This window comes from Drosophila arizonae, chromosome 5, assembly GCF_054131065.1.
Source record: "Drosophila arizonae isolate 15081-1271.41 chromosome 5, UAZ_ARI_1.0, whole genome shotgun sequence".
Lineage (NCBI taxonomy): Eukaryota > Metazoa > Arthropoda > Insecta > Diptera > Drosophilidae > Drosophila > Drosophila arizonae.
In genome coordinates, this window is record NC_142925.1 from 6,021,405 (window position 1) to 6,045,829 (window position 24,425).

At 40.2% G+C, this 24,425-nt stretch overlaps 3 protein-coding genes across 5 annotated transcripts; 2 read left to right on the forward strand and 1 right to left on the reverse strand.

Moving 5' to 3' along the window:
• Window positions 1–268: 268 nt before the first annotated feature.
• LOC108620621 (uncharacterized) lies at window positions 269–5,871 on the forward strand. 3 transcript variants are annotated; one of them, XM_089472284.1, is made up of 4 exons: window positions 269–1,127; window positions 1,214–1,734; window positions 1,843–2,341; window positions 2,422–5,871. In XM_089472284.1, exons 2-4 carry the CDS (start codon window positions 1,231–1,233, stop codon window positions 5,751–5,753), a joined length of 4,335 nt encoding a protein of 1,444 aa, XP_089328410.1. In that variant the 5' UTR covers window positions 269–1,127; window positions 1,214–1,230; the 3' UTR covers window positions 5,754–5,871. The 3 variants fall into 3 exon arrangements, with proteins under 3 accessions (XP_089328410.1, XP_089328409.1, XP_089328411.1); XM_089472283.1 differs by having other exon boundaries at window positions 269–1,734; XM_089472285.1 differs by having other exon boundaries at window positions 269–2,341.
• A 5,229-nt stretch (window positions 5,872–11,100) lies between these two features.
• On the reverse strand, window positions 11,101–19,514 carry SRPK (SR splicing factor protein kinase). Its single transcript, XM_089472286.1, is given in 4 exon segments — window positions 11,101–14,728; window positions 14,796–15,668; window positions 17,765–18,476; window positions 19,315–19,514. Coding segments are annotated over 3 exon segments (3,102 nt in total). The 5' UTR covers window positions 18,348–18,476; window positions 19,315–19,514; the 3' UTR covers window positions 11,101–13,082.
• Window positions 19,515–19,694: 180 nt separating this feature from the next.
• On the forward strand, window positions 19,695–24,304 carry dup (chromatin licensing and DNA replication factor double parked). The gene is made up of 3 exons (XM_018009908.2): window positions 19,695–20,307; window positions 20,505–21,154; window positions 22,590–24,304. The coding sequence occupies exons 1-3, from the start codon at window positions 20,227–20,229 to the stop codon at window positions 23,950–23,952; spliced, it is 2,094 nt and encodes a 697-aa protein (XP_017865397.1). The 5' UTR covers window positions 19,695–20,226; the 3' UTR covers window positions 23,953–24,304.
• Window positions 24,305–24,425: the final 121 nt, after the last annotated feature.

Genomic DNA, 24,425 nt, shown 5'->3' on the forward strand with positions numbered 1-24,425 from the left:
CTTAAGAGCGCATCCAATCCGATTCGCGCGCTCTTCGCTTCGCATGCCTCTCGCTCTCTCTCTCCTTCGCTCTCTTCACTCTGGCCCGCGTTTCGGAGTGAGCCCAGCTGACTCCGAATGGCCCAGAGTTAGCCCACAAGTGGTTGCCAGGTAGCCTAGCTAGCAGTGCCTTGTGGTTGTGGTGCCAGCAAATTCATTGTGATTGCACTTTTACCAACACTTTTATAATGGGCATCCCAAAATAATGGTGCCTATGCCCAACGTACACCCGACCTAATGTATACACACATCTATATATATAAAAGAAAGTTGTGTAAAAGTGATGACCGCTTATAACTTGATTTGGGCTGAACCAATTTTCATGGTTTTTGATTTGTTGGATTTGTCTCCGCAACGAGTTTAGTATAGGGTCTTAAAAATACTGAAAAAATTTGCCGAATACTTGAAAAACGCGGTTTTTTCCCCAAATGTTCAAATTTTTTTTATACCCAGTAGGCTTGGTAACAGTGACAGTTTTGACAATAGTGTAGAAGTAAATAAACAAATGTAGTCAGTCAGTCTACGGTCTCCTGACCTCGAGCAGACCTGACTATTCAAAAAAAAAAAAAAAAAAATTTTCAAATCAAAAGGAAAAATATTTCAAATCAAAAATCTGCAAAAAATCAAAAGATTAAAACCTGACTGTTCAAAAAATAAATAAAAAATTAAAAATTCGAAATTAAAAAAAAAAAAAGGTAATTATTAAAAAGTGTATTTTTGGCTTTTTATATTTTCGGACTTTTAAACTTTATAAATATTTCAATTCAAAAATCTGCAAAAAATCAAAAGATTAAAACCTGACTGTTCAAAAAATAAATAAAAAATTAAAAATTCGAAATTAAAAAAAAAAAAAGGTTATTATTAAAAAGTGTATTTTTGGCTTTTTATATTTTCGGACTTTTAAACTTTATAAATATTTCAAATCAAAAATCTGCAAAAATTAAAAAAAAAATCAAAAGATTAAAACCTAACAATCAAAAATAAATAAAAAATTCAAAATTCAAAATTCGAAATTAAAAAAAAAAAAGTTAATTATTAAAAATTGTATTTTTGGACTTTTACAAAAGCTAAATATCTCGAAAGTTCAGGTATTTGTTTGTCTCAAACATAAATTTGTGTAAATTATTTACATTTATATTTCTCGATTGTTTTATATGGTTTTGTGCGAGGGCAGTATTACTATTAATAAAAATGCCGCGTCCTAGAAGATCTAATCTTTCCCAGCGGACCCATAATGCAATTAGGCTACGGAATACCGCGAGTCAAGAACGAGAAAGGCGCCGCGTTAGTACCCAGCAAAGAAGGGCCTTAATTCGTGCTTCTCAAAGAGAGGCAGCCCGTGAAACGGCAATAAGAAATGGTTCAAGGATTGATTTGAATCGAGCAGCGTTTCGATATGATTGTACCATTGACTACAGCTTGAATCGTTTAGTTTGCATTGGTCCAATGGACGTTGTTTGCCAGCATTGTGGCGCATTGAAGTTTGCTGGTGAAACGCCCGGTTTGTGCTGCCTTAGTGGTAAAGTGACATTGCCATTAGTGGTCTCGCCACCAGAGCCATTGCGTTCCCTGCTTTATGGCGAAACACTAGAATCACGACATTTTCTAGCGAACACTCAAAAATACAATGCCTGTTTCCAAATGACTTCATTTGGGGCGGAAATTATTGGAGACGGATATAATCCGACATTTAAGGTAATTTACGTTAAAAATTTTATTTTCTTATTTGGGATAATGTAGTTGGTTAGATTTCTGTAAAAAGTGTTTGTAAATCTAACTATAACTATGGCTTTGAATGTAAAGATTCAAGGCCAGATTTGCCATCGCATTGGATCATTGCAACCTATTGAAGATGAACAGCACAAATTCTTGCAAATATACTTCATGGGCAATATGGAAGAGCAACTTGATCGGCGCCAAGAAATCAACACTGCGATGAAAAGAGCAATTCTCCAAGATTTGCAGCAAATGCTTCATGAACATCATGCATTGGTCAAGTTGTTCAAGACCGCTTTAGAGCGCATGCCAAGAGATGACTATAAAATAGTAATCAGAGCAGATAAAAGACCAGCTGGAACACATGAACGCACATTTAATGCTCCAACAATCGATGAAGTGGCAATCCTGATTGTTGGTGAAAGCTTGGAAGCACGCGATATTGTGCTTACACGACGCAGTGCTGCGCAACTACAAAGAATATCTGAAACGCACCGTTCATATGACGCTTTACAATACCCGCTGATGTTTTGGCAAGGAGACGATGGATATCACTTTAATATCAAAATGATAAATCCATTGAATGGTAAGATCAATCATTGTAGCTGTAAGAGTCGTAAACCTATTAGGGGCTCTAAAATACAATTTTTACTGTATTTGTTTCAGGTGAGGAAACTGCCAAGAAGGTTAGTTCGATGAATTATTATGCATATCGTTTGATGATTCGTGAAAATTCTGACAATTATTTGTTGCGATTTCGTCGACTGTTTCAACAATACTGCGTTGACATGTACGTGAAAATCGAAACGGAGCGCCTGACTTTCATCCGTTTGAATCAAGCTAAATTGCGTTCGGAAGAGTATATTCATTTACGCGATGCAATAATTACAGACGGAGATTCTGAAAATGTTGGTCGATTGACTATTTTACCAGCGACATACACAGGTAGCCCGCGTCATATGCATGAATATGCGCAAGATGCAATGACATATGTTCGTCATTATGGTCGGCCAGATCTATTCATTACATTTACATGTAACCCGAAATGGATCGAAATTATTCAATTGCTGCTTCCCGGACAAACATCAAGTGATCGACACGACATCACCGCACGGGTTTTCAGGCAAAAAATTCGGTCACTAATAAATTACATTGTTAAGCAACACGTCTTTGGGATTACTCGATGCTGGATGTATTCAGTCGAATGGCAAAAACGAGGCCTACCGCATGCTCACATTTTAATTTGGTTAGTAGACAGAATTCGGCCAGATCAAATAGATGACATAATATGTGCAGAAATTCCTGCTCCTGAAACCGATCAAGACCTACATGATATTGTAATCACGAATATGATTCATGGACCATGTGGCAATATCAACCGCCAATCACCGTGCATGGTCGACGGCAAGTGTTCCAAACGGTATCCGCGAAAATTCACGGCAGAGACCATTACAGGCAACGATGGTTATCCGTTGTATCGGCGTCGATCACCCGATGATAACGGAAGAACTATCACAACTAAAGTGAAAGGAATCGATTTCACAATTGACAACAGTTGGATTGTTCCATATTCGCCACTTCTTTCGAAAACATTCAAGGCACATTGTAATGTTGAGTATTGCAATTCGGTCAAATCTATAAAATACATTTGCAAATATGTCACGAAAGGGAGCGACATGGCGGTTTTTGGTATCCAAACATCCAATATCAACGATGAAATCACACGCTATCAAGTTGGTAGATATGTGAACTGCAATGAAGCTATTTGGCGTATATTTTCATTCCCTATTCACGAACGTTATCCCACTGTTGTACATTTAGGGGTGCATCTAGAAAACGGTCAGAGAGTATATTTCACAGCGTCGAATGCTGCTCAACGTGCCCAAACACCTCCAGCGACAACACTGACCAGTTTCTTTGCGATTTGTCAACATGATCCATTCGCACGAACGTTGCTTTACTCGGAAATGCCACGTTATTACACTTGGAACGCCGCATCGAAGAAATTTCAACGTCGGAAGCAAGGTGATGCAGTTCCTGGTCATCCAGATATGCGTTCTGCTGATGCTCTTGGTCGTATTTACACAGTGCATCCAAAGAATGATGACTGTTTCTATTTGCGGTTGTTGCTGGTACATGTTCGAGGGCCAACATCATTTGAATCACTACGAACTGTTAATGGTATAGTGTGCCCCACATTTCGTGCAGCGTGTCAAGAGCTGAATTTGCTTGAAAACGATACTCATTGGGAGACGACAATCGCTGAAGCAATTATTTTTGCATCTCCAAGTCAGATACGCACATTATTTGCAATCATCATTTCAACATGCTTCCCATCAAAACCACGTGACCTGTGGAACAAATATAAAGATAAAATGTCAGAAGACATTTTATATCGAAGTCGTATCAACTCAAGAAATCCCGATCTTGAGGCGAACCAGGAGATGCATAACCAAGCCTTGCTTTTGATCGAAGATATATGTTACCTCATATGCGGCAGTTTGTTAGATAGGTTAGGAATGCCTGCGCCAGATCGCGGAATGAATAACGCATTTAATAGAGAATTAGAACGTGAACGTGAATATGATCCACATGAACTAATGCAATCAGTTCAAACGAATGTACCACTGTTAAATCCTAAGCAGAGGGAAATCTATGATACACTGATTAATGCAATTAATGATGGAAATGGTGGCTTATTTTTTTTGGATGCCCCCGGTGGAACTGGGAAAACATTTCTCATGTCATTGATTTTGGCAACTGTACGTGCGAGATCCGAAATTGCGGTAGCAATTGCTTCTTCTGGAATAGCGGCCACATTGTTAGACGGATGCCGTACGGCTCACTCAGCGTTAAAGTTGCCATTAAATCTTCAAGCTACTGAACAACCGACATGTAACATTTCAAAACACTCCGCAATGGCCAAAGTTTTAGTAGCATCAAAAATTATCATATGGGACGAATGCACAATGGCGCACAAACGCGCATTAGAAGCACTAGACCGAACATTAAAAGATCTGCGCAATGACTCGAGATGTTTTGGTGGTTCAATGATTTTATTATCTGGCGATTTCCGACAAACACTACCAGTAATTCCAAGATCTACTGCTGCCGACGAAATAAACGCTTGCCTTAAAGCATCAAATCTGTGGCGATATGTAACCAAACTTCAACTGTCTGTAAATATGAGAGTTGCATTGTTGAACGATCTATCTGCTGATGATTTCTCGAAGCAGTTGCTGAATATCGGTAATGGCCGTATTCCTGTTGACGAAAGGAGTGGCTTGATTTCATTTCCTCAAAATTTTTGCAATTTCGTCTCCTCAAAAGATGAGCTTATCAACAAAGTATTTCCGAATATCATTGCTTTCCACAAAAATACTAAATGGTTAAGTGAGCGAGCAATTTTGGCAGCTAAAAATAAAGATGTGGATGACCTTAATTTTATAATTCAAAATAAAATCGTTGGTACTCTGTATTCATTTAAATCTATCGACTGTGTAACAAACGAAGATGAAGCCACTAATTATCCAACTGAATTTTTGAACTCCTTGGATGTGCCTGGTTTACCACCGCACAATTTACAACTGAAGGTTGGCTCGGTAGTTATCATGCTTAGAAATTTAAACCAACCAAAACTGTGCAATGGAACGCGTTTAGTAATAAGAAAACTGTTGAGCAATGTTATTCACGCGTCGATACTCAAAGGAAAATTTAAAGATGAGGAAGTTCTTATTCCAAGGATTCCGATGATCCCAACAGATATGCCCTTTGAGTTTAAACGAATTCAATTCCCGATTCGTCTTGCCTTCGCCATGACGATCAACAAATCACAGGGCCAATCTTTGACTATTTGTGGCCTCAATCTAGAAAATGCGTGTTTTTCTCATGGTCAATTGTACGTGGCATGCTCACGTGTTGGCAAACCATCCGCATTATTTGTTCTTGCACCTGACCAAAAAACGAAGAATGTCGTTTACCACAAGGTGCTTGAATGAAAATCTGATTAATAAATTAATTAGAGTGTATCCCAACCTGAACAACATACCTTTTAATCATTTTTTACCTAGAAATAAGGGTAGGGCAATGCAACGCTTGCTGGGACTGCTAGTATATGTATAAATAGGTATATGTATATAATTGTTATTTTGTTACGTATACACAATGTTTTCAACATTAAATTTCATTTGGTTTTTGCTTCTGTTGTTTGGCGTGTGCTCAAAATAATTCAGTGGACGTTACAAAACAAAACTCCAAAAATTATTTTAGCTAATTTTGTGTGCCAGCTACAAAAGGCCACACACACACACACACACATACAAAGGCAGGTACTTACATGCACACACACAGGCACACGCACACTCACTTTAATTAAAGCAGTGCCTAAAAGCATTTTAACCAATTTGTATGCTAAATTTAAACGAATAGCTATCGACATTGACTGTCGAATACCCTGTACTTTAAAATAATAGTAAAAGTAGGAATATTTCTTAGATCGTTATGATCATCATTATGATTATCTCTCTAATCTTAGTTACAGTAATATATGTTGATTATTAAATACCCATTAATTGAGTAGACCAATTCTTTAGAGCATTTTTATCAATATCATCAATACCATGATGAAAGCCTGTTGCCTATCCTGTAATTAAAGAGAAGGTACCAAGAATGACCTGATTTTAAAGTTCTCTTTATTTTGTTCATCATCATTATCAAAGCAATCAGAGTCATTCATAAGTAGTTGTCAAATGACTTAGATTAAGATGATCTACTTATCATGCTTGTCTAAAATTATATTCATAATTTTAATCTGATTACCATTGAAGCTATTAAGCCTTAAATAATCGGCTAGCCTGTGGCTATAAGTAATTCCTAAAAACTGAATTATTTTGAAGACCATGGACAGCAACATAAACGAATGCTTTCAACTAGAGAGAACTTTTGCAGATTTTCATACGACTCCTTTACTTTTGCATATATATTGTGGGTATGTTTTAGTCGTATAATGCTGACTGCAGAACTTTTGAATGTCTTAGGCTTAGTCAGAGTCTTAAGACTAATTACATTATTCTATTTCCATTTATAGATACTTACTTCCATTACCTAGTAAACCCAATATCTATTCATATTCTTTCATAGCTCCTCAGCTCAAATCAATCTAAGCAAAAGATAAGTTTTAAACTCTAAGACTCCACATCAAGTTACGTTGACTTTAAGTTATTCAAAATTATTCAATTTATACCACTCGAGACTGGACAAGACCAATTAGAGCAATGCCAACTTTGAGTGCGATAAAAAAGTTTGTGAAACTCCGCAAAGGGGGTAAAAGGTCAAAGGCCGGAATGCCTAAGTAGCAAAAAGTGGAAAGTGTTATAAATTCTTTGCGTTTCTTTATTTTTACTTATTTACTTTTTTCTTCATTCGTCTTTCGTCTGCAGCAATCAAAGGCAATCCGTAATTAATTTGAAATTTCAATGTGCTTTTAATGAGTCCAAGTCCACGCAGAACTTTCACAACTTTGATAAACTTGTGCATTAAGTCTGAAAAAGTGTTGTGAACTTTGTGTAAGGTGAAGCGTATAGATTCGCGTTGAATGATTAAATCCTCCTTCCAGCAGAAGCATGTCCTTTTCAAAAAGGATGTGCGGTTGACAAATGCTACAAATAGACGCACAAACACAAAAACGCTCCGAGAGACAGAGACAGAGACAGACAGAGAGAGAGAGAGAGAGAGAGAGAGAGAGAGAGAGAGAGAGAGAGAGAGAGAGAGAGAGAGAGAGAGAGAGAGAGAGAGAGAGAGAAAGACATGAACAACGATGGAAAGCTGTAAGCGGAGACGGAGGCTGAATCCGCTTTGTTTATCTACTTTAAACTAACATCAGGCACTTTTGCTATCTAATCCTGACCAACCCGACAGCTACTTAATGTCATCAGTGCCACTCGCTGGCATTTTGAGCAGCGACAAGGACAATGTCGCTGAAACGACAAGGACGTCGCTTTAAAGTGCACAGCGTTGAAGGGCTTGCCGGGTGTGATTGGTGGGCGGGCTAACGGTCTAACAGCGATGATCCTTGCCCAGTGAAAGAGGCAGGGGGGGGGGGGTCTACAGCTCAGACTGTTAAATTGAATAATCGTTTGCGCTTGGACGCATTTAAAAGGACCTTTTAAAAGTTTGATTGTATGTTTGCTCGGCGTGCGGGCAACGCACACAATACAATGCATGAATGTGGCGAATATCGATCAACCCGCAGATGCTGGACACTTACACACACGCACGCTCACACGCTATACAATTTCTTAGGGTTTTCCCTAGCGCTTGAAACTTTTATAATGCGTGCACACCCTGTAGTTATATAGGCTATAAAGTGGAGCATTTGCAATAGCTGCAGAAGCATCGAAATTGAGTTTTATGCGAAATTAAGACTTTATATATTTTCTATCTTTCTCTACCTTTTCTTCAGTAACTATCTTGATTCCATATTTAATGCGTATACCTCAATACGTTCCCAAATCTGCTTACAGGGTATTAATGCGTTTTATAGAACATGCCTTCATAACTTTTAGTCAAAATAAATAAATATAGACAGCTAATTAATTTGGCTTTTAGCTCTAGATTAAATGCGAGTACATAAGTGATTTGCCATAACTGATTACAGGGTATTCAAGCGTCAAACAGAACAAACTGTCCTAGTTCAAGTACAAATGGTTTAAATATTGAAAGAGACTTCGATTTCTGTAACAATTGTCTTTACACTATTTCCAGCGCCCATTAGAAAGTACCTTCTGAAACCTAATTACAGGGTATTCACACTCCAAATAAATCAAATTTTCAATCAGCAATCAGCAGTCAATAAATATCAATTACCAAATCAATTTGGCAAATGCCATAAGTAGCTCAAAGCTGCTTACAGGGTATCCACTGACCGCATAGCTCAGCGCTATCCTGTTTCTATTTTTCGGTCTCCCAACTGCCAGTCAAGCATGCAAAACTTGGTCCTTTTGTTGTGAATGCTGTTGTTGTTATTATTGTTGATGCTTTTGCATTTCAAGTTTCTCCGATTTTTTTTTTGTTTGTTCGTCATTTGTTAGACATTTATAAGCAAATCCGGGTCTTGTTAGCATACGTTTCAAGCTGTCCTATTTGTTACTAAACTTTTAGTCAAATCAAAACGAATGACCCACTGGCCCCGACCGGGCGACAAAAGACTTGCAATTCAACTACGGAAAAATGAGAAGCTTTCAAAGTATTAACAAGTTCATAAAATTTCATGTAAATGGAATTAACTGCCGATTTGTAAGAATTTCATGGAAAAACTCGCTTAGCTACAGGTAATTCGAGTGGAAAAATCACACGGAGACAAAAGCAGGAAAATGCCTTAACAGATATTTTATGCATTATTGAGTAAAGAGCGAAGTACTTAATATCTTGACCTTGATTGGAATTAAATCTTAGAATGGTGCCCAAAAGCGACTGCCGACTTCTCCTTCAACTTCTGCGCTTTGCTTGTATTTCAAGTGCCTGACATTTTGTTGGCCAAGTTAGCCACGCGCCGTTTTCTTTGCGTTTGTCTTGGCGAGAACCCACTTGGCTTTCCCGACTCCTCCCCCAGCCCGCTGGGAGCTGCTTCTATTGACATTGCGCCTTCCCGTTCAAGTGACAAAGCAGACACGTTTATTTAACTTTTGTTCGATGCCCGTTCAGAGTTTTCGGATACCATAGATCTTATCCTGTTTCTGGCCAGCAGGTCGAAATACACTCATACACTAATACACACACGCACAGCTACACAGGAAAAAATATCCACCGCAAATTAATCTCTGAGCAACGCCTCAAAGAAAACACACACAATAGCAACAAATTTATTCATGGCAATTTATGCAGCAAGCGAGGGGAGCTTTGGGAGTTATGAAAGATTAGGAAACAATTCAAATGGCAAGCTCAATCTAAGCGTAGGGCTTCGGATTGAATTGGTAAGTATTTCTATATTGACCCAGCTTAGGGCTGGTAATTCCTTACCAAAACTGTTTCCTTAAAAAAACTCTTTAAAGATATTAATTTCGATTCGGATAATTTACATTTCAATATTGACCAATAAAATTAAAAGAACCCTTTTCAAACAAAAAGTTACTATAGAAGATATACCATCTCTTAAGAAAACTAAATGAGGACACTAATATACATATATATTATATAATATATATAATAGAGGACAATAAAAATATATAAAATTAAAATTTACCCTACCTTATTCGATTCGTTTGCTTTGAGTTTTATCAAAAACATTTGAAATCGTTCGACCCTATATCAAGTTAAATCCGCGAGAATAAGTATACGTACTTACTGCTTTTATATAAAATTTGAAGAATTAAGTAATCCATTTAATGGTATAAAATGTGATTTTGAAAATGTGTAAATGAGTGTAGAATAAATTTCCAATCAAGTGTATGTAGGTGTGTGTGAGATATGATGAAATATGTAGCTTTAGGTCTATAAATAATTATTACATATATTATTATAAGTCAAAGAGATATTTCTTCTACATTTACCTTTCAGCAACTGCTCGAACTGCCCTTGTATTCGACGAAAGCGAACATTTATATTTGGCAACGAGACATCAAATTCAATTTCAAGTTTAGCCGTAGCCAAACAGACGTGAGATATATCAAAGCTATTTGCAAGCACATATCCTTGCGTATGCCAAAAGGTGGGCCAAGACAAATCCGCTATAAGTCTATGTAGATATATGAGTGTGGCTGACTGTATGTGTGTGTGTGTGTGTGCGTGTGAGTGCGTGTGTGGTTGTCCAGTGTATGCTCTGTAGCCGCCGTCCCTTGGCCATTTTCAATTTAAAGGCAACTGCAATGTCTTCAACTTGGCTGCTTTTGATTTTTATGTGGCCATAAATTCAGTCTCGCTACGGAGCTGCATCTCATCTCTCCAGCTTCCGGGCGAAATGTGTAATTGCATGCAATGCGCCAACAGAATGGGTTATAAATGGATGCCAATGTGTTTGGCCCCTGCAGCTATAACCTTAGGTGGGCTGCGGGGCGGGGTAGGAAGTCAGGGGGGGGGAGCCAAGTGCAGCAGCAAAATTGATGTCCTGCACGTTGAATAAGACGTTCTCTCTCTCGCTCGCTCGCAAACTCCCATCCCATCCCATCCCATCCGTCCGTCCGTTTCGCTTTTCTCTGAGTGCAGCAATAAAAGATACATTTATCGTTTTCCAATTTGTGTAATTTTTTGTTGTTTGTTTGTTTATTTGTTTATAACTACATCAATAAATTATGTATCATATTCATACGTTTTCTTTCATTTCATTTGCTCTTCTTCTTTTTTCTTCTCACACTCTCTCTCTCTCTCTCTCTTTGAAAGGAAATTTGATATTGTGAAATTTGCTCAAATTGATTGTTTTTCTTTTATATATATATGTATGTATATTTTTTATTTTTGCTTGGAATTATTGGGGGGAACAATACTTGAAACATCTAAGCACAAGTTAACTTTTGTTTTCGCTAGAATTCGGTACTCGTAAAGCTATAAGTTAAGTATGTTTATGCATTGAATAGCTTCACAAAGCCAATCGACTATATATATATATATATATCGGTGTATATATATATAGTCCCATTGATAGTTACTTCAGAGAGTATATATAGATAACATCGGCCAGCCGAAGATTTAGAGTGTGTGTGTGTGTGTGTGTGCTCATTTTATGATTTTTATGTTAAGTTATTTAAATTTCATTTGCATTTTCATTTTGTTTTTATGTTTAGTTCGTAGGGTTCTAAAGGGTTAGCTGCTCAGCTTGTTAGCCTTAGGGTTTGTGTATATCTACGCTTGATATTAACCGCAACTCTGGCCAATTAAGAATAGTTTAGATGATACATACTCATATATTATGTGTGTGTGCTGGTGTGTGTGTGTGTCTGTGGATATTTCAGTTGCTATTGTGTATTAATTGTTGCTGTGCTGTGCGTGTGTATTGGGGCTGTGCAGAGAATCGAATTAATAAGGCCACTTATAATAGTAAATAGAGTCCGAGTATAATGCACACATACACACAAATACGAGTATGCAAGCATATAGCCAAATACATATACATATATATATGCTTGATATACATATATCAATGTCAATCATTCATACAACATTCGTCAACTGCGCCGCTTAACTAGCCTTAACTTAAGTGGCCTTTCTAGGATTGTTATCATAATTTTTCTTTCAGTGTAATTTCTTCTTTTTTTTTTCTTTTTTTTTTTTTTTTGTTTTTGTTGCTTGTGAGTGTGCCTACAAAATTGTATTGTTGCTGTTGCTACATTTCGAATTACAAATATTTAGTTAATTTCTAGCATTGTTTTGGCTGCCTTAACATGGTTTCTCCTGAACATATCTGATCGATCTACTAGACAATATAGCAGCTAATATTCATATATTTTAATTTTAATTGTTTAATTTTAACTTTATTTCTTTTCCATTAACGCTTGGTAGTGCATTTAGCTCTATGAATTGTGTAAACCTGGCGGCGTTTACTAAATTGTGGTTTAAACTAATTAACTACGCTCATTATTGTTATGTTCAGCTCAAGAATACTTATATGCATAACCATGTACATGTGTGTGTCTGTCTGTGTGTGTGTGGGTGTGCGGGTGTATTAAAAGCCAATAGGTCACATGCAGTCTGTGTACCAATCAGTTATATATATATGAACCTATAGTTATATGCTAAAGTATGCATTTCTCCACTTTAAATTTACATTAGCAAAAAAAATTTCTATTTATGAACTGGCTACACGATATATATGATATATTGTTCGATACTCATATATTCATTAATCTCGATTATGGGATTGGCTGTTCATTACACGCTTTCAAAAGTTAACACAACTTGGAGATCGTTTAAAACAAATAAACAAAAATCAATGATAAGAGAAATCAAAAGTTTTTGCCCTATTTACAGAGTCGGCAGCAAAATAAGAAATCAAATGAAATAAAATAGAAATAATAATAATAGTTATTTTAGAGCATAAATTAGGAAATGTAATGCTTATAATTTCATAATTGTATCAAAGGAAAAATTGTCTAATCGGTGTAAAACACAAGGAAATAAATTAGGTGCATATGCTTTAACAACTAAATCAGATTTCGCTTTAACATTCTCTGTGTGTGTGTGTGTGTGTGTGTATTGGGTGTGTGTGTGTGTGTATGTGTGTGTGCCTGTGCAGAGCAGAGCATTTGCAGTTGCTATCTTCTTCTTCTTCATCGTCTACATCTTCGCCTTCGTCTTCGACTTTGTCCTCTTCTTGATGTTGTTGTTGTTGTTGTTGTTGCTTAATGATTGGTAAAGTAAAAGTTGTTGTTGCGTATGTTGCCACGTGTGCGCCAACGAATGCAACTGAGCAGCGCGAGACGTGCATTGCGTATGAGCACCTGGCCGTAGGCACAGCAGGCGCATATGCGGCGCACACGCTCGGCCAGCGTGCGATGTCGCCGACAGCGACGTGGACGCCAACAGGGCATATCTTGACGTCGACGCCGCAGCTGGCGTCACTTGCGGCGCTGGAAGACGCGTCGCAGCGCCTTGCGCCAAAAGATGCGCTGAGATTTTGATTTGCTATAGGGCGCTGACATCGAGGCTGGTGGTGGTGGTGGTGCCGGTGGCAACATCTCACTGATGGCAACGGTTAATCCAATATCCTGCACACCATCCACATCGTCGGTATGCTTCGGTGTCCGTGTTGGCGTTGCTGGCGCTGTTCGCACACTAGACATGGCATGGTGGATCGCATGTGACTGTGGTGTGGGCGGTGCTGAGGTGGTGGCCGAATAGGGACGTGCCTGTGCAAGCGCTGCCATTGCCGATGCCGAGGTGGAAGCAATGGATGAAATGGAGGCCAATGTGGCCACAGATGCGGTTGACTGCACATAATCGGATGATGCAACGTCTGCTGCTGTTGCTGCTGCTCCTGCTCCTACTGCTGTTGCTGCTGCTGCTTCTATTGCTACTACTACTGCTGCTCCTGCTGGCTGGCTGGCTGGCAGCCAACAACCAGGCTGCATCGTATCTTATCTAAGCCACTCATGTTGCAGACACTCTGCAGCGGTGGCACGCTTGGCCGGATCGAATTCCAGCATCGGCTTTAAAAATGCCGTAAACGCTTCCGCCTCCCGTTTCGACCATTCATATTTCTCCACCAGCACATCCATGAGGCCCCACGGCTTCAAGCCCGTTATGTTCCGCAATTCACCATTGCGATTGAACGTATACGTCGGATACGTGCCCCGGAACACAATATGTCGTGGTATCGGCCCAAGCAGTTCGATTATATGGGCTATATGATCCTCATCGCGCGTATATGTATCGCCCGAATGCGGCTCAAACAGATAATCGCCCGTGGCCAGCTCGAACACCATGCAGGCGGTACTCCAGATGTCCGCCGAGGTGTCATAGCCAGCGCCGAGAATAACTTCCAGCGAGCGATATTGTCGCGTCTGTATGTCCTCGGTGAAATGTCGATCCACCCAGCACGCATTGCCCAAATCAGCAATTTTCACCTGCACATTGCAGGGCTCAAGCGCCGGATCGCGCTTGACTCGTTGCTTGGCCAATGGCGGCGGCGGTGGTGGCGGCAGTAAGGGCTCCGAATATGGCCCCCCGTTGGTTGACGAGGAGCCCTCCATGGAGTTATTTGAGATTTTCGAATTGCTATTCGAGTTTTGCTTCGAATTCGAATTGTTATTATTGACCTGCTGGCGCTGCTGTGGTTGCTGCAGCTCCTGCTTTGGCCGTGACGCCTTCTTATTGCCGCCAGCGGCACCATTTGATTGTCCTTTAAGCGTGCTGGTTGAATGGCTGCTATTGCTGCCGTTCGTATTGGAGCTCTTCAGAGCGACGCTGCTGCTGTCGCCGCTGCTCGTCGAGTTCTCCTGTGGCGGTTTCTGATCCTGTGCCTGAGATTGCTGCTGACTGAATTTATCTGTCGGACGAAATCAAAGATTACATGAATATCAAATTTACACCAATAAACGGAATTTAAGACATACTCTTGTTCTTCCTCTTCCTCTTTTTCTTGGCCTTCTCAGTGCCATCTAGCTCCGGCTTAATTGGCTGCACCACCGGCTCTACATCTTCACATCCTGCGCCGCCATCCTCCCCATCTACATCCTGCTCGTTATCAGAGACGCCTGCATCGCCATTCAGTGCATGAGCCTCTGGCACTGGCTGCTCCAGCTGTTCCGGCTGCTCGTGTTGCTCATCGCCGCCAGCTTGCTCCAAGTAATCGCGCTGCTTCTTGAACAGCTCCATACGTTTCTTGGCCTTCTTCTTGAGCTTCTTCTTCTTGTTCTTGCTCATCTTGCCGGTGATGGGCGGCTCGCGGTACTCCTTGGGCGCACGGCTAACCAACGACGGATACATCTTGGAGTTCATGCAATACAACTGGGTTGCCTCAACGGCGAGGGAACGAACATGCGGCTCATCCACACACAAGAGGACATTCTCCGGCTTAATGTCCGTGTGTATGATCTTGCAGCAGCTGTGCAAATAGTCCAGACCCTCCAGTACCTGGCGTGTAATGCTCTTGACATTCTCCAACGGAATGCCACGATAATTGGACTTGCGTATGAGCTTCAGCAGATTATCGCCCAGCACCTCGAAGACCATGCAAATGTGCGTACCATTCACGCCCGTGATCTTAAAGTCATCGAACATTTGCACCGTCTTGTGGCGACGCGGATTCGTCGGATCCGTCTCACGCACCGCTCTGAGTATCTTGATTTCATCCTTGGCCGTTTCAGCGAAATGCTGCGCCGACTTCACAATCTTAATGGCCACATAGCGTTTCTCTTGCAAATCCCAGCAGAGCCAAACAGTCGAGAAATGGCCCCAGCCCAATTTGCGAATAACATGATAGCGACCTGGAAAAAACAAAACGAAATTCGATTAAACTCGGGAGCTCACGAGTCATATTTCAATGTGCACCAATCAAAAAGATGAAATCACAAATGTTTGCCTTCGATGGCAATAAATCCATGATGCAGCAGACTCGGCGAGCAACTAAACTGGATACTAAATTGAGCTGGCTGACCGAGCTCTTCAGTTGCGAATTTGTCAGCTGCTTTATTCCCATATATTGGCTTTTGTATAGTATAGTATATAGATACAATATAAAGTGTGCTGCTCTCTGTGTGTGCAACTATATATATGTATGTATATAGGCTTGATTAGTTAATAAACATGTAGCATTTTTTTTTTTTTTTTTTTTTTTTTTTGCATTGTCTGCGGGCTCTTATCATGGGACAGAGGCATGTGCCTTATCGCTGGACAAAAAGGTTAGCGGCATTTTCTTTGATTATAAATTATAAATCCCCCCCAAATATGAACTTTATGCACATCATTTGCTATAACAAAGGCCCCCCTCAAGCCAACAATAGGTGGGCCAGCCTGAACTGGGTGGCTACAACAATAACGACAATATCCAAAAGGTGGCGGCCATGTCGCCAGCAGCAACCGCAGCAAAGCCAGCCAAATTCGTACAGTGCCCCAAACCCATAAACAACCCTTGAGCGAACAAACCTGCCTGCTCTCATCAATGCATGTTTTTATATACATATATATATGTGCATGTGTTAAAGGGGGCGTTCCATATTAACAACCTGTTGGCAACAACAACAGGAACAGCACGAACAACCCAACATAATCATGTTCACAAACAGTTTTTGAGCTCGATTGCCCCCCGTTCCCCCGTACTAAAAACAAAACAGAAGGAAAAACGATTGCGTTTTGGGTCAGATTCTCTATGCAGCACGAAATGGGTTTATGTGAAACACACAAAAAAAAAAAACACACACACAAGCTACAATGTCAACTAAATAAGCAACAAAGTTGTTGGCGAACACGCAACGAAGCTTAAATACTCTAACAAAATCGATATATCAATTAAGTCAATCAACTGTGAACTGTGTGAGAGCTGCAAAACAAAACAGTAAAATGGAAGGGAATGCTGGAATTAGCGAACTAGAACACTGAACTTTGAACACTCTGTGATGTTAGAAACATTGGAATTGGTGAGCATACTGACGTAATGACATAGTACGCATACGTAGTTGCAGTTGAAAAACAAACGTTTTACGTATGTCCAGAAAGAAGACATTAAAAGATAACCTCAAGACCTTACGCTTATTATTCTATAATTATTACTCTATAAATATTTGAGAGTGCTTGCGTACTTATAAACATATTAAAAGGAACGTTAGATGGGTACTCTTTGAACTATTTGTGACGTAAGAAACAGTGGAATTGATACAAACAAAAACATAGATCTACGAAATAGTTTTAAAATAGAAGGAGATTAGCAGTTTGGAGCTAAATATGTAGAAGACTCATAGAGGTTGTAGATGGAGCAGTGGAATATGAAACCAACTCATATCTGTATAATATATAAAAGTAAATTCAAAGCTAACTCATATATAGCTGCTTTTTCTAAACGTTTATATTTCAATTTGGTTAAAAATGGAAACTGAATTATTTCTGACATAAGAAACAGTGGAAGTAGTGAATCAGACACCTACAAAATAGTTAAGATATAAAATATAATCTTTGAATACTTCAAAAATTAAATATCTAAAGGATATGTAGAAATAGAAGCTGGAACTGTGTGGAATGTGGAAAGGAAATGTGATATCTGTTTAAAGATAGAAAAGAAAATTAAATAAAATATGATAACTGGTAGATAGCTTTATCTTTCAATGCCCAGCAATGCCATTATCTCGAAAATTCCAGTCCAATGCTGAACAAAGAAATGTTGGAATTGGTAATCGTACAAATGGAAATGAGTCAATCAACCAACCCAATTAGTTAACTGACCTCGTGAGCAAGGGTATACCAAAAATGGCGTGCGATCTAACTGCTTTGTTTCTTTGTTTTGCTGCTACAGCGGTATTTGTGCGGCAATTTGGTGTGAGGTGCTAACAGGTGACGGGGAATGAATGGGTAAATGCATAGAAATACTTACCCTGAAACAAATCACCAATATTGACTGGATGGTAGCCACCCTTGCAGTAATCCTCCTTCAGTTCCTGTTCCTCATTTTCGCTAACCAATTCCGATTCGTCCGATTCGTTGGATGAGCTGCGCGCTTGCTGTTGATATTGCTGCGACTGCGATTGCGATTGCGAGTGCTGCATATTGTTTTGCGATTTCGATTTAGATTGGGCATCGGGCGTGTTCGCCGAGCCGCCGCTTGATGTGGATGCTGTGGCATTGCTAAAGGATGCCGTAGATTTTGAGTTAATAGCGCCGCTAGCGTTGCCAACATGCAGTTCAAACTTGCTGGCGCCCTCTATGTGGCTATTATTAGCATTTTCTGGTGCTTGAGTTTCGGGCTCTTCATATTGTTGTTGTTCTGGTCGCCCTTGTTGTTGTTGTAGCGGCTGCTGATGATGCTGTTGTTGTGGTTGTTGTTGTTGCTGTTGGTTTTCTTGAACGGGAGCTCCGTTTGCTCCATTTTGCTTGCCTCGCTTCTTGTTGTTCCTATGTCGCTTCTTCTTCGCTTGAATAGCCAAAACACGGCGGTTGACGTCAGCTTTTGAATTCATATTATTTGTTGTTGCTGCTGTTGTTGTATTTCGTATATTTGTTATACGCCTATTATTTATTCATATATTGCTGCTTCTCGTTCGGTCGCTCGCTCGCTCGCCTCCGCTAATTTTCACCAAGTGTAACAGCTGTTGAAGAAAAAACAACAAATAAAAAAATGTGCTCAAATCTCCATAAGGCAATGCAAAACGTTTACGTTTGTATTGTGATAGCTAATGTTGTCGTTGTTTTTGCTGTTGTTGTTGTTGTTACTGCTGCTGCTTCTACTATTTCTGCTGTTCTGGTTGTTGTTGCTGGTGTGCGCACGCCTTTTCCTATGCTGGGGCTTCGTCTACTCGCCTCAGGGCTCCCACTTGTTCCAATTTGTCAATGCAGCAGCTGCTGCTGCCTGTTTACTATAATTGCAATCCCGCAAAGCTCTCAACAATATTCACCAAAGATAATTTCGCAACAACAAAAAAAAACAAAGAAATTTGCTCGCAATTTACTTGGCAGCACGTATTGCCTTTTTATTCGCTAGTAGCAAAAAAATCAAATACAAGTCAAACAAATAGATGGACGAGCGAAATTATGCCAAAGTGAGCGCTGCCAACTTTTTCGTTCTGCATGCACACTGCACACTGTGCACGCGCAATTTAGTGATACTTTTTAAAATATTATACTAAAAATATCTACATTACGCTAACTATGAAAACGATGCCTTAATGAAATTTTAACAACGATACTTGCTGTAAAAATGTGCAAATTTGAAGTATGACTGAGAAGCAAACGAGTTAAGTTGGCAGCACTTGTCGCCTAGTTCTTAGTGTGCTCACTCACACACACATACACGGACGAACGGCTCCTATTGCCTACTCGCTTGCACAGTGCCTGCTGCTGCAGCACACAATTTGATTTTGCATTTCAACTACCTTGCTTGTTTACAAATTAGCATGTCTCTTATGTTATTTGTGTTTGTCAACTTACATGACTTTAAATGTTTTGCATACATGCTAATCCAAAGACATTTTGTGGTGAAACGCATGGAAAAGTATCCAAAACGTTAGCTGCACGCCTATAAATTTGCGAGTGGAAAAATCTACTACCGAAAATACAACACTGTCTATGAACAGTGTTAGTCAATGCTACTAGCTAAACGTCGATCAGCTGTTGTGTTGTTTGCAAATTGTGTAGGTAGCCCAACCTTGCTAAAAGAAATTAGTAAAACAACATATTGTAACAAAAGAAAAATATATGTAACACAGTTCATAAGGGTTTTGACAGAAATTGATGTGACATGTAAAAGGGAATATTAAAATATCGATATTAATAACGATAGATATCTTAGAACTGCATGTTCACTACATTAATACCTATCGAAAATTTGCTAAAATAGTCAACTCGTCCTTTGTTGCGGCTAAACAGCTGATTGCTGCAAGTTATCTAAATTTTCTATGTGCTGTTCAACTCAAGTCTTAAAATTAAATGCGCTCTGAGTTTTTACTACATTAGTGTATTAATTACTGTTTACGCTACTTATGAAAGTTGCTCTGCAATTCCACAACACAAAATGCCACTCTCTCGACCAGTGCTGTGAACTGCATGCATTGTCCCAACAGCTGTACGACGGCGTTGTGCAACACACACGAAACCATTGAAATGGCGCGAAAATAATTTGGCGCGTCGCCGAACATTTGGAGGGAAACTGCATCGTCGTGGCCCAGTTGTAATTTGAGCAGCGGCACTGGCAAGACGTACATGGAAGAAATATAATAAGAAACAAAAAGAAAAAGTGAGATACCCACACACAGAAACAGACGTGCGCCGAGTGAAATTTTCAAGACACAATATACAACAGCCCATAAGAATAACATTTAAATCAAATAAATTCGAAATAAAATGGCCCAGCCATCGGTAGCTGCATTTTTTAGCAATCGCAAACGTGCCGCCGTAGATGATGCGACGACCATTAAGAATAGGGTAAGTGGATGCAGCATGTGATGCAAATGATACAACGTGGTGAAAAGTGCAAAAGATTCAAATGAATCCTAAGGATACTTTCGAAACTCAAATTATAACTGTGCGTGCGTGCGTGTGTGTGTGTGCGTGAGTGCCGCGTCCTGCGGCCATTTTCTATTGTTAGCAAGGAGACCCTTTAACCTGCTTTTCTTTTGTAGCGTCTTGCCGAGCCCGCAGAGACAGCTGCTCCACAGAGCATAGTTCGCTCCAGCTCTCACACAGATCAGGATGTGGATATCGATGCACTCAAAGGTGGCATGCGGACACGCTCCGGCCGCACCGTCAAACTAATTGGCGTACAGCCAGCCACACCAACGCAAGACAGCAAAAAGAAGACACTCAAGGCCGAGTCGAACATCAAGCAACCCAAGCTCGTCCAGTTCATACGCAAGGGTAATCTCTCGCCGCGCAAGCAACCGCCCCAGCAGCCACAGCAGCAGCCCGAGCTTAGCAATGAACAGACGCCCAAACTCAATTTGTCCCTTGTGGCCCAGCAAAATGCCGAGAAGGCGGAGCGTGGCATGCGCACGCCCACCAAACAGATCAACAAAGATGCCTCGCCCGTCAAGCACCTGGAGCTGGCCAAGCGTGGGCTCACCTTCGATGAGGTCAAGACAAAGATCTCGCGCAGTGCCAAGATGCAGGAGCTGAAGGCGGTGCTGGCGCGCAAAGCTCAATTGGAACAGCAACGCAAGGCGCTGGAGGAGCGCAATCGGCGTCTGCGTGAGGCGGGTCCATCGCCGGCCAAGGCGACCAAGAGCCTGCAGCTGAAGGAGTTCGATACCATCGAGCTGGAGGTGTTGACCAGGTGAGTGCTCCATGGCCACTTGACTGCCGCAATAAAAGCCAGTTTGGCCTAGAAACGCAAAAGTAAACAAAAACATATGCAGCACACTTAGTGCCCAAAGAAAAAACCGGGTAACATCATTAACAAAAAAAAAAGAATATATATTTTTAAGGTTCTTTTTTTTCATAATTTTGATACACTTATATATGTATATTCATATATAGCTAGCTATCGAGGTCGCATGTCTGTTGAGCTATTATTCAAGCGTCCAATTGCTGAAATTGCAGTTTCTTTGACCAAGCTGCAGCTCGACTGCTTCGGCTTCATGTTGTTGTTGTTGCTGTTGTTGTTGTTGTTGCAAGCGTGACGTTGTTTGTGATCTATGTGTACTTGAATTTATGCTGCATTTGCTTACACACAGATATACACACGCATACGCACACATGCACACTCGTACACACACATGTTTACCCTTCGCCAACATAAGTTACAATCTCTTGCCTGACCTTTCCACAACAACAGCAACAACAACAACAGCAATTATCATTCGGGGGTTGTTTATCTCTATGTTTCTTTCTGTTTCTCTGTTCTTCGCTTCTCTCGCCTGCATGGGAATTTGTCGGCTTCGACTCTCCCTTTTTTCAGGTAGCTAACACAAATGTAACGGACTTTCCAACTGTTCTCTAGAGGGTTGCTTCATTATGGCTTCTCTGACTGCATCAGAATTTTTTGTATTACTCGATCAATATTATTTTCTGATAAGACTAACGTCTTTTTTTTTTTGCTGGGTGTATAAGCTCTTTGATCTTAAGAGTTCTATGGGAAAGTTTTTATTGCAACCACCCAAAAAATCTTGCAAGGGCTGTTTGCATATTAAATAGTACAGTTTATATGAATTGAACTAATTGCAAAGGGGAAATCAGGTTCTGTTCAAATTTATACTATCCATATTTTTGTCACTTTTCAAAATTTCATAATAAATATAAGAATGAACAAAAATATTATATTTAAATTAATAATAATATGTCCTATGTAATTTTTTTTTTTTTTTTTACTTGATTTATTATTAGATAAAATGAAATAATAATATAATAATAATATATCTGTGTCTTGATATGTCTTTGTAAAATCTTGTATGTATATCATATCAAGATATCTCAATATGATCCTTAGTTTTTTAAATACTCAAATCAGAAAATATAAACATATCAATAGAGGTCAATATATCAAGAAAATATTTTAATTCCCTGCTAGTTCTTAAAGTATCTTGACTTTTATCTTAATGTAATATATGTTACTATAATATCCATTTAGGAATACTGTGCAATGCTTCCTAAGTTCCTAATTTAAGAAACTATAAACTTTTTTCTATATACATTTCTTTATATTAAAAAAAAAAAAAAACAATATTTAACCCACATCTTTCTCTCTGTCTCTCTCTTTCTCTCTCTCTTAGTCCCTTGAAGACATTCAAGACGCCCACCAAGGTGCAACAGCCACCGACACCGGACAAGCATGAGTTGATGTCGCCACGTCACACGGACGTCTCGAAGCGTTTGCTCTTCAGTCCGGCCAAGAATGGTTCGCCAGCCAAGCTGCTGGAGCCGCCGGCCTATAAGCGCTTCGCCACTCTCGCCGAGACGAGCAAAGCCGGCCAACTGCCGCTGCCCTACAAGCATCGGCATTTGCTGGAGGTGTTCAGGTGCCTGGACTCCGTGGTGGCCATGTTTCACAATCGCAAGGAGTGCATCACATTCAAGAAACTGAAGCCAGCCGTGCAGCGGATGCTGCGCAAGAATTTCACGGAAATGCACCTGGCGCAGATCAAGCATGTCTATCCGGATGCCTACATCTTCTCGCAGATGAAGATGCGCAACTTTGGCTCCGTGTCGAAGGCAGACTACTTCCAGCTGGTGATCAGTCCCAATGTGGAGCAGCTGCCCGATCAGCAGCGACTGAATAAGATCAACGAGGACGATGTGCTCGCATCGGCTCAGTCGACGTCCATGAATCCACATGTCATGACGGCGCGTGTACAGAAATTCCAGAGCCTGCTGCTGCAGCGGGTGCTCGAGGAGCACGACAAGTTCTTGCGCTCGCTGGATCCACCGATCATCATCGATCGTGCCCTGACCCGTTGGCACCCGCAATTCGATTTGGAGAGCTGCCGCGAGGTGGAGTTGGCGCCGCTGCCCCAGCCACCGAATGTGGAGAAATACTCCTCGGCCAAGGACATTTTGTCCACCGCTCGCAATCTCTTCAACTGCGCCACGCCCATGGAGCGGGTCATGGACCGGTATGAGGCAAAGCTGGAGGCGGACAAGCAACAGACAACGAGCGATGCCAGCACTGAAACGACTACTGCCACGCCCACGGTTAAGGAATGTACGCCCGTGGCACCTGTTGACGCAACGTCCAATCTATTGAAGGGTCTACCCAAATCTCTCATAGACAAAATACGCGCTAAGCAGGCTGCCAAAGCCCTGGATGCAATGACACGACGTCCGTCACAGGATCAGGAGGCAACGAAATACTCGCGCCTGCCGGAATTGGCGCGCCATCTGCGAAATGTCTTTGTCACGGAACGCAAGAGTGTTCTCACCCTTGAGATTATTATCAAGAAGATTCAGAATAGTTTCCGGGCGAATTTAACGCCTCAAGAGATTGAAACGCACCTGAAATTATTGGCCAAGGAGCTGCCGACGTGGGCAACATTCCATGAGGTGCGAAAAACCATGTACCTTAAAATTGCCAAGGATATGGATATGAATAAGATCATCGAGAAATTGGAGGAGATTGCGAATGAGAAGAGCAAATAATTACTGGAGACTTGGAGATTACTTAAAGAAATAAAAACAAAGCAATTCCCAGACCCTGTGGACTATATCCAGCTATACCATTTATATGTATGTTTAAGTACAACGCTTATCTAGGCTCAATTAAATAATTAGGCAATTCTATTATTGTTATTCTTACTATTGACATAATTATTATTATTATTATTATCATTAACATTATTTGACCAAATTATAAAAGCAATCACATATATTTCATCACAATCAATTCATTGTCATGTTCTTAAGCAATTTACCAAGACACTACAATTTATTAATTAAGATACATTGTCATTGTATTAAGTCCATTAAATAAATGTTTTTTTCTGGCAAAGTATTTAATTTTTAAAATTCAAATATTCAAATACTGCAAGCTGTTTCAATTTGAATTTAATTGTACTGCATTTTCTTTAGCCTTACAATTTTTTGTATTTATATTTTATAATTACAAATGATAC